At 30.0% G+C, this 11403-nt stretch overlaps 1 protein-coding gene across 6 annotated transcripts; it reads left to right on the plus strand.

Annotated features, from left to right (window-relative positions):
- The first annotated feature begins 1551 nt into the window (after positions 1–1551).
- On the plus strand, positions 1552–5399 carry LOC139892278 (uncharacterized). 6 transcript variants are annotated; one of them, XM_071875322.1, is made up of 8 exons: positions 1552–1685; positions 1822–1877; positions 2127–2330; positions 2422–2453; positions 2917–3163; positions 3849–3924; positions 4085–4174; positions 5173–5399. In XM_071875322.1, the coding sequence occupies exons 5-8, from the start codon at positions 2934–2936 to the stop codon at positions 5239–5241; spliced, it is 465 nt and encodes a 154-aa protein (XP_071731423.1). In that variant the 5' UTR covers positions 1552–1685; positions 1822–1877; positions 2127–2330; positions 2422–2453; positions 2917–2933; the 3' UTR covers positions 5242–5399. The 6 variants fall into 6 exon arrangements, with proteins under 6 accessions (XP_071731423.1, XP_071731425.1, XP_071731426.1 ...); XM_071875323.1 differs by having other exon boundaries at positions 1579–1666; XM_071875326.1 differs by lacking the exon at positions 1552–1685 and adding an exon at positions 4775–4923 and having other exon boundaries at positions 1692–1877.
- Positions 5400–11403: the final 6004 nt, after the last annotated feature.

Raw genomic sequence — 11403 nt, forward strand, 5'->3', positions numbered from 1 at the left:
ACTACCAACTGAGCATTTCTTTTTAGCAATAAATATGAAAGTGATTTGAATTTTCAGTTGAAGTCCTTAAAATATTTATGAACACGTAAATGTAACTATTATAATATTAATTATACATCCCGAGTACCATTATTTTGCTGAAATGACTAACAACTTTTCTATAATTAAACTCACGGGTTACACTTTTATTAAAAAAATAATTGTATATAGTAATTTTAAAATATATAATCTAGTCTTTTCTAACGTTACGTTCCATGACAAATTTTCAATGTACTCATATTTTCTCTAAATATTACGTATAATTTATATATACGTAATATTTAATGGTGAGAAAAAAAATTAAAGCATTAAGTTACTAACATCATCCAAAATCACCTTTAAAATTTGTCAACCTCACGGGCTCTGAAACTCAAAAGAGCTTTTCAAATTTGTCAACACCACGGCTTTAAAACTCAATACAACTTTTAAAATTTGTCATCACCACGGGCTCTTAAATTCAAAAGAATTTTTAAAATTTTTCAATACCACGAGCTCTTCAATAATTCTTATACTTATCCTATTTGCTTAGTAACGCTATTTACATACCAATATGAACTGCAAATTACAATTTTTGAACGGTTTTTTACACACCCGGGTTTAAAAACCTAGTATATATATATATATATATATATATATATATATATATATATATATATATATATATATATATATATATATATTGGTTTAATCCATGGTTAAGCAACTTTAGTGGCTAAGTGGGGATAAGCAAAATTAAATTTATTATTATTTTTAATTCATAAATATGCATCAAATGCTCTAATAATCTATATTTTTATAAGCCAAAAACATTCGAAATCGTTAAAAAATCGATGATTAATTATAATAATCATGATAAATGATTAGTTTATTGTTCTTCTGAGTAGTGATGAATGATAAATTAATCATTCATCAATATTCAGATGAATGATAAATTAAACGTTCATCACGATCATTATCATTCATCATCAATTTTTAAGGATTTTGTTATATATATATATATATATATATATATATATATATATATATATATATATATATATATATATATATATATTTTTTTTTTAATTTTTGCGTTTCTTCAATCTGCATATTAAGAGACCCTAAAGGATAATTTTTTAAATTTTTTTTTTTTGAAATTTTGTTTATCCATTTTTAGTCGTTTTTAAGCTTAGGCATGGATCGCGCGCCACACACACAACACACATATAATAATAATAATAATAATAATAATAATAATAATATAATAATAATAATAATAATAATAATAATAATAATAATAATCTCTTTTATCTCTTTTCTCTTTTAAACATTATAAAAGGAGCATTATCTCTCCTCATTAATGTAGCTAAGCCCTTAATGACTATAGGATGGTTTCTAAAATTTGATCACAACCATTTATTTACACTATTAGCTAACAAAAAAAAGAATTAGCTAATCATTGATTAAAAAGACTAAAGTACCATCTAATTAAATTAAAAACTACTACAATTGCCCTTTAATCCACCAGACACACTTCAAATTTCATCATTCATTGTCCATATTCTCTCTCCTACAATCCCCAATTCAAAATCATCTGAACCCTAATTCAACATCACAAATCCTAATTCAAAATCACATGATTGAATATGTAATCATCGATTCAATATGTAATTTCCGATTCAAATATCTGATGCTCATCTTGACTTATGTCGATTTCTTCAGGGACTAATCTATTTCTACATGTTCATTTTGATTTCTAATCGGTTAGACTAAAATTAGGTTTTACGTGTGTTGTATGTGCAGATTTATTGAACATTCATCGTCGATCATATCATCATATCGATTTCAAAGTTCTAGAGGTGCGATCTATACATGTTATTATTGATTCGTAATTGTTGATATTTATTTTATTATTATTATTAGTATTATTAATTGGTATGTTGTTTGTGTATGTCTTTGTTGTTGTTGAATAAAATTTAGAATAAATTACTACGTAGTATGAATGATTCTTGATTCATTACTCAAAACTACAGTTTATATAAGTAGACCCAGTTATAAATAAATGGGTCAAAGGTATCACTTGTTTAAATCGGATTTGCTTGTTCCAGGTACGAACAATTGACTTATTTGGGAAAGTATGGGGCGTTGGTCCAGCAATAGCTGAAATTGTATGAAAATGACACATAAGTCTAGATGATAGATGATATGAGAAGTGATGATACATTGACAAATTCTTAACTATTATTTGTGTGTTGGTTCGTTTCTCTTGTGATTGATGCATTGCAGATGCTTACGAACAGCTTGTGCTACACGTACTTCACTAAAATCGTTATTAGTTATTATTATTTTTTGATGGGAATTACACATTATATATTAAAGTTCTGATGTTTGTTTATGTTTCAGATATGCTAGGTGCACAAGATCTGTTTCAATAGGTATGTTCTCTACCTTTAAAGTTTTATAATAGATATAAATATTGTTAAGTTATTGTGAATGAAGTATTTAATTATTGTTGTTGTTCCTGCTGTAAGAATATATGATTCTTGAACGTGAATGTTTTGAAAGGTACGATTTTCTGTTACTAGCGTTAATATTTATGATGATGTTCAAGTGGTTCAATTGATGTTTATGTGGGTCGTACGTTTTCATATTTATATATCTATATATAAATCCTGTTAATTTTGTACCTAATTTCCAAAATTAAAAAAATAAATTGAAACCCTAATTTTTTTGGAAGAATGTGATGCTTATTCAAGTTGCCTGAAACATATATAGTGATTATATCGGTATGTTTAAAGTGGTGTTCTTATTGTCCAAAACATATATAGTTATTTTCTTAATATTACTAGAGGTATGTTAGTTATTTTCACAAGCATGATATTTTAATGATTGTTGCAGGTGTATGCCTTTAGGCTATGTATTGGAAAAGACAAATTTGGAGCATTATGATATCGAGTTTTATGAAGTCACATTTTTGCAGCACATGTTACTTTTGCGAGTTCGAGTATGGTGATTACCACAGATCATTCAAGAGTTTGGTGGCATTGGATGGAAGAATGAACAAATGTAGTGTTGCCAGTCCCTGTGTTGGTGTTGGAGTGAAGGAAATTGAACCCTGGGCTGCTAGACTTTTGTTTCATAGATGGTTATCATTCAACCTTTCTATTGCTTATTCTAATATGATTGATGTTGTATGTCGGTTTATATTTTGTAAGTTTTACTAACTGATATTGGTCATCATAACTCATGTTAATTAGCTTTAACATACATGATGATTATTTGTGGTTGTGTGACAGGGTGAAACTATACATGTGTGGTCTAGACTACATCTTGACCTTCATAAGCATTGTGTCTGACTAATTTTTACTGATATATGTTTTTTCTTTTTATTTTTTTATTATTATTTTTTTTTTTTTATGTTCAAGTTAAGCAAATGTAACTATAAGTGATATTACCAACGAGCTTATAGCTCAGTGGTACCCGATGCCTTTGATCCCTGGGCCCACAGTGGGGGAAGCTTTGACCCGAAGAAAGGCGCAAGTTCGATTCTCAGTCTGGGCGCCCCGCATGGAATTATTTCTCCCTCGGGGGGGGAATTTGTGAAGTGTTTCGGGGGTCTAGCTAGCTGGGGTAAAAATCGCCTTGCCGTCACTGTGGTACCTGGGAGGAGGTACTTTGCCGGCACAGGTCTCTTTCGGGGTGGGATTGGTGGGTGCTACGGCACACAGGGTTAGCGTGTCCCTGCCAACTTACACGTTTTGACCCGAACTATAAGTGATATTTTGATTTCATTGATGCTATGCACTGTTATAATAAGAATGACTTTCAAGGTTTAATGGTCTACCATGCCGCATATGCTACCATTGTAAGAACACCTGTTTCGGATCAAGCATAAAATATGTGCAGGTTTTATCCATGTACTTTTCTATTCCAGTTCAAAACAAAATTTGTTCCCATTTATATTATTCCATTTGTAGGATACCATCAAGTAGTTTGATACCAAGTGCTACCGGGGTTCATTTGTGGTTGTTATCGGGGTTCATTTGTTGTTGATGTACTTGTACAGTGGCCAGTTGATTATTCTTGGGGATGTCAGGTTTGCAGCCCAAGATCAGAAAGATATTCTTATGGTTTTGAGGATCTTACATTAATCAAGGTACTTCGATTATTAATAATGCCCATCATATTTAACATCTCTTTCGTCTTATATCTTTCAAGTCAACTTATCCTTAATATATTTATAATTATTATTAATTAAATTCTTGGTTACTGATAAATGGGCCTATGCGGGTTATTCAAAACACACATTTCTTCATAATGAAGCCATGCTGTACTACTTGGATTCTTAATAATATCTTTAATAATTATGATTTTTAATGAACCCATCTTAATCTTATACTAAACAAGCAACTCAACTTATGTGACTGTTTAGCGTCGGGACCAACTTTTACAGTTTGTCATACATTATTCATATTACTACATGTAAACTATGTGTATCACTTTGGTTGATTCTTGTGGTTCGATTTTACAATGATGTCAATATGGGCATTCAAGTGGGTTGAGGTTACTAGTTAAGACAATAATATTGATGTAAATATTCAGTCGACGTTTCTTTTACTCTAACGAATTATTACTACAGGTTCTCATAAAACTGTAAAATAACAAATGATCTTCTAAATACACGACCATGTGAAATGTAATACATAACTACAATATTCAGGTTGTTTTTATCTTAATTTGTTCTCGTGAATTGTAGGTGGTTGCTATCATTTTCTTGAATGCCGCCATCCACGGTTAATGCTTACATAATTTGTTTGGATTAAATGCATCAACGGGTCGGGAAAAATGTTCAAGTATTGAGATGAATTCAATCAGATGCAACTACGGGTCGCGTGCGATAGCAGAGTTAGTCGAGTCTCTATCCTTTTTCATGATTTCTTCAATGTGAATATAGCTATTGATTTTATAAAATCAATAGATATTTGGTTTTGATTTTTGTAATATGAATTACGATGATAGTTTGTCTGATAATACAAACTTTATCTAGCACACCAATTAATTGTTTGAATACATGAACGAAAAAATATATATATTTGCATAGCATATTTTATCTTGATTTTTTTGTGTATCAAAACATTTTTCTTTACTTTTCAGGATTTCAATGGTCTTTTAACCCATAATTGGATGAAATGTCAGCTCGTGATCAGAAGAAAACTTCATTGATGTGAAGGTGATGTCCATTCGTGTTCCAGTTCTATCAATTGTATACTGATGTCAATTATTCACCACAATGATTATATTAGCAACTCAAGGAGTAGAACTTGGTAGTCATGACTAATGTGTTAACATATACTCAATACATTTAGTATTTTTATTTTTCATTGGGAACAAGCGTAACATTTTTTGATTACATTATGTCTTGCACAAGTGACATACTACGTAATAGACAGAAGTTTTTTTCGAGAGTTGAGACCATTCCAACTCAACTCATTATTGGTCCATGTTATATTTGTATGCGGGTAAAAGGGTATACCCATGCGTAGCTCAAACGGGCATCACGAATTCACGGGTCGGGTTTACCCGTGACAGGTATGAAATACCTGCGACCCGCCAACGGGTATAAAATTTTACCCGAATCGTGCTTACGGGTACATTTTTTGATAAATAACCGTCCGTCACGAGCACATGTACCCGCGGGTCACGGGTTTTTTTTCCCACCAATTGCCATCCCTTATTACCGAGAAAAGACTATTGGAAAATTGCATGAAGTACTAGCAACCAAAATAATTTGCAAACGTGCTTTTCACAAATATTAACAATCTGATAATAATAAATTACTTAAACAAAAATTATTACGAAAAACTCGCAATGTTGTGGGTATTAAACTAGTAGTAGTAGTAGTAGTAGTAGTAGTAGTAGTAGTAATAATAATAATAATAATAATAATAATAATAATAATAATAAAATTATGAAGCATGTTGTAATATTAAAGTCAATATTGGATGACATTATTTTATATTATTATTACTGTTTCACCTAATCATCCAGTAGTATAAATAAGCAATTGGGTTGTAAGGATACATATGAATTACTTCAATAAATATTTCATATTCCTTTCTTCTCTAAATATTAGTAGTCTATAGTCAATAACCAAGTCACTAAAAGTAGTTATAAACTCCTAAATTATAACACGTTATCAGCACGAAGTGCTCCGTATAATCAAGGTTTATCTAAGCAAGCACAAGTCATTAATCAAGGTAAGAAATTCTTTAACGATATCTTCTATTATTTATTAGTAAGATAAATATTATTATCATCATAAGTAAAATTATATTTTTGTAATCTAACTTTTATTAACTTCACTAACATTTATATTTATGTTATTTAAGTTATATATGGTCGGTTATACCGCCTGAATTATATTTCTGTAATCTAACTTTTATTAACTTCACTAACATTTATATTTATGTTATTTAAGTTATATATGGTCGGTTATACCGCCTGAATTATATTTCTGTAATCTAACTTTTATTAACTTCACTAACATTTATATTTATGTTATTTAAGTTATATATGGTCGGTTATACCGCCTGAATTATATTTCTATAATCTAACTCTTATTAACTTCACTAACATTTATATTTATGTTATCTAACATTTATGATTACTTATGCAATTAATCATTATTTATTTTATGCATACTAATGTTTATTCTTAAAATTTATTATTTATGCATAATATGTTTATTCTCTTAATCTTCATATTTATACTAAACGTATTTATACTAAATGTATCAATAGTAATCGTATTTGTACTAATAAAATTCTTTTATTAAAATTATTATTAATACAATGAGTACATAACATTTGTTAACGTCAACTAACGACGTTACAACGGTCATATATACATAATGGTTGTTAACGTCAACTGACGACGTTATAACGACTATATTTTTCAAATATAAAATAAACATCTCCGTTTTCACATTTTCACAAATCAATCTTCATTTTCTCAGATTACCATTCTAAAAAAAAAAAGTTTTTTTAAAAGATGATTCACAAAAGGATGATTTTTCCTATTGTATTGGTCATATTAGCTATCATCATTGTTGCTAATATACCACCGGGTGAACTTATATTCTATCCTGCTCTTGTGGTTTTATCATTTGTAATCATGCCATTATTCTGTTGTTTGCTACTTATGAATTTAAAATGATTCTAATTTCATTTTATTATTTGTCTATGAATAGAAGTTGATTATGATTATGATTTATGTTGTTCATTTTTTTTGATAATAGAAAATGTCGAATTTGAAAAGGCTTAAATTTGCTCCTTTAGAATCAAGTGGGAACAACTACTTAACATGGGTTATGAATGTAGAAAAACATCTCAAATCAATCGATCTTTTAGAAACCCTGAATGAAAATAACAATTTTTCCGAACAAGAGAAAGCAATAGCAAGTATTTTTCTTAGCAAACATACTGACGAGTCCTTAGAATCTACATATTATATGATCTAAGATCCAAGTGTTTTATGGAAAATACTCAAAGATAGATACGATATTAATTATCAAGAAATAACGGTGATCCATGAAAGAATAAAATTGAAGATGTTAGTAGACGCTCTTATAAGAATCCCGGAGATTCTTATTAATGATCTGGTAACGTGGATCATCAGTCTAGTATTTCTTGAATACATGAACATCTTGTTTATCTCTACAAATAAGTCCCAAAAGAAAAGAAAACAAGAGTGAATCTGTCGAAAAATCTTGATTAAATAAACCCTGAGCTACCTTGAGACTTGAATGGTTTGAAGTTTCTAAGATGCCTAGCTTGTTATGTATCACTCATAAATAAATGATTTTAGACCATAACACATATGTTTATTAAGTGTTATCTTTTAAGTACTTCAGATTGTAACTTGTTTGCAGGTAATATAATTTGATTATCTTGCTGAAATATAACTCATTATTTGCTTATCTTATTTGAAGTTTTAGTATGAATCCTGCTGAAATACAACATCAATTAAATGGTAAAGACCTATGTATTGCAGATAGTGGTAACATACACACTATGATCAAATTTAAGAAATATTTCATTGATTTAAATCAAATGAAGGAATTATAAATACTATATTAGGTCTTGCAAACTTGATATAAGGAACGGAAAAGGCAAAAATTCATATAACCAAATGATACGAATTTTCTAATAAACAATGCTTTGCTTTCTCCCAAATCAAAGAGAAGTTTGTTAAGTTTCTCTGATATATATCATAATGGATATGATTATCAGTAAATGATAACCGAAAATGAGAAATACCTATGTAGCATCGAAAAGCGCATATGATGAAAAGCGCAGCGCATATGATTAAAAGCGCAGTGCATATGATTAAAAGCGCATATGATTAAAAGCGCATATGATGAAAAGTGCATATGATGAAAAACGCAGCGCATATGATTAAAAGCGCATATGGTGAAAAGGCTATATGATGAAAAGCACATATGGTGATTAATGAAAAGCACATATGGTGATTAATGAAAAGCACATATGGTGATTAATGAAAAAGCACATATGGTGATTAATGAAAAGCACATATGGTGATTAATGAAAAGCACATATGGTGATTAATGAAAAAGTACATATGGTGATTAATAAAAAACACATATGGTGATTAATGAAAAGCACATATGGTGATTAATGAAAAGAATATTGAGAAGGAATCACCAATGTTTCTTGAAAGAATTCAAGGTTATATATATGGACCAATTCATCCATCATGTAGACCATTTTGATATTTCATGGTTCTAATAGACGCATCTAGCGGATGGTCTCATGTTTGTGTGTTATCTAGCAGTAATATAGCATTTGCAAAGTTTCTTGCACAAATTATTAAATTGAGAACACATTATTCTGATTACACCATTAATAGGATGAGACTTAATAATGCTGGTGAGTTAACATCTTAAGCATTTAATGATTATTATATGTCTACAGAGATTGTTGTTGAACATCCAGTTGCTCATGTGCATACACAAAATTGGTTTAGCTGAATCAATAGATAAACGCTTGCAGCTAATAACTAGACAATTGGTAATGAGTACAAAACTCTCAATATTTATATGGGGACATGTAAATTTACATGATGCGACATTAATTCGCATTAAAACAAGTGCAAGTCATAAATATTCTCCATTACCAACTTAATTTTGGTCGAGAGCCAAATATTTTCCATCTTAGAACATTTGGCTGTGCAGTATATTTTTAATTGCACCACCACAACAAATGGTTCCTCAAAGAAGGATTGAAATATATGTTGGATATGAAACATCTTCAATCATAAGATATATTGAATCCATGACGGGTGATGATTTTACAGCACATTTTTGCTGATTGTCATTTTAATGAAAAATTGTTCCCTAGATTAGGGGGAGAAATGAAAAATAAAATAAAATGATGTTTCATGATGTGAACATCAATTAAGGTATCTTGATACTCGCACAAAAGAATGCGAAACAAAAAATTCAAAATAATAATAATGCATATGCAAGAACTTGCGAATAAATTGACCGATGCATTTACAGATGCAAAAAGAGTGACTAAATCATATATATTAGCAATAAATGCTCTAGCAAGAATTGAAATTCCAAAAGCTGGCAATAATGTCACTCAAGAGTCTTTTGTCACGTCTGAAACGTGGAAGACAAATTAATTCCAAAAATAAAAATCTTCGAAAAGGAAAATCAGCTGAGCTGATAATGAGGTAAAAAAAAAGTGTTCAAGAAGAACCACAAATCAATATTCCTTCTGCAGAGGATATTGACGATGTAAATACATAAATTTCAATAAATTATGCAATATTATGGAACCGAAACAAAATGACAAATATTGATTTTTCATATAATCTTACAATGACATAATGAATAAAGATGATGATCTGGAACCAAAATTTGTCATTGCATGTCAAAATAGACATGATTGGACTCAATTGGAAAAGAGCAATACGAGCTGAATTTGAATCGCTCAATAAAAGAAAAGTTTTCGGATCTATCGTTCTCACACCTAAAGATGTGAAACGTATGGAATACAAATAAATTTTTTTATCCCAAAAAGAAATGAGGAAAATGAAGTTACAAGGTAAAGCTAGATTTATAACTCAAGATTTCACCCAAAGACCAGAAATTGATTATGAGGAAACTTAATCTCCTGTTATGGATGAAATTACTTAATCAGCCTGGCAGTTTCTAAAAATTTAGAAATGCATCTCATGGATGTTATTACTACTTATTTAAATGAATCACTTGATAGTGATATATACATAGATATACATGAAGGGTTAAGGTATTAGAAGCATCAAATGCAAAACCCAATGAAATGTAGTCGATTAAATTACAAAGATCTTTATTTGGGTTGAAACAATCGAGTCGTATGTGGTATAACTGATTAAGTGAATACTTGATAAGCAAATGGTATGCAAATAATCCTATTTGCCCATGTGTTTTCATTAAGAAAACAACAATCGGATATGTGATCATATTTGTTTATGTTGATGATCTTAACATCATAAGGACAAATAAAGAGATCCATAAACCATTCAACTTCTTAAGAAAGAAATTAAAATAAAAGATCTCGGAAAAACTAAGTATTGCCTTGGTTTACAAATTGAGCATATGCCTGATGGTTTACTTGTACATCAAACAACATATACTGAAAAGATTTTGAAACATTTCAATATGGAAATGGAAAAACCATTAAGTACTCCTATGGTTGTTAGATCACTCAATGTTGAAGCTGATCCATTTCGTCCATGTGAAGATCATGAAAATATCCTGGGACCAGAAGTACCATATCTTAGTGCAATTGGAGCTCTTATGTATCTTACAAATTGTACAGGACCTGACATTTCTTTTGCAGTTAATTTGTTGGCAAGGTTCAGCTCAGCTCCTACCAAAAGACACTGGGATGAGATCAAACACATATTTCGATACCTTCGAGGAACTACTGATTTAGGATTATTTTATTCTAACAAATCAAAATAAGTTTTGGTTGGTTATGCAGATGCATGTTATTTATCTGATCTACATAAAGCTAAATCTCAAAATGGATATGTATTCCTAAATGGAGGTACTGCAATATCATGGCGTTCTAAAAAACAAACACTTGTTGCAACATAATCAAATCATGCCGAAGTGATTGCATTACATGAAGCTACTCGGGAATGTTTTTTGGTCGAGATCAATGACACAACTCATTACTGATTCTTGTCTACTAGAAAGCGATAAAAGTCTAACAATTATGTATGAAGATAATGCAGCTTGCATAGTACAAATGAAAGAAGAGTATCAAAAGTGACTGAACAAAACATAAATGCAGACAAGATGCTAAAGCC

Source organism: Rutidosis leptorrhynchoides, chromosome 2 (assembly GCF_046630445.1).
Source record: "Rutidosis leptorrhynchoides isolate AG116_Rl617_1_P2 chromosome 2, CSIRO_AGI_Rlap_v1, whole genome shotgun sequence".
Classification (NCBI taxonomy): Eukaryota; Viridiplantae; Streptophyta; class Magnoliopsida; order Asterales; family Asteraceae; genus Rutidosis; species Rutidosis leptorrhynchoides.

Bases quoted from the DNA above. Each gene is read 5' to 3' on its own strand.
- LOC139892278 (XM_071875322.1), top strand. From the start codon at position 2,934: ATGTATTGGAAAAGACAAATTTGGAGCATTATGATATCGAGTTTTATG. The intron at 3,164-3,848 runs GTTATCATTCAA...ATGACTTTCAAG, and splicing joins AGACTTTTGTTTCATAGATG to GTTTAATGGTCTACCATGCC. The intron at 3,925-4,084 runs GTTTTATCCATG...GTACTTGTACAG, and splicing joins CAAGCATAAAATATGTGCAG to TGGCCAGTTGATTATTCTTG.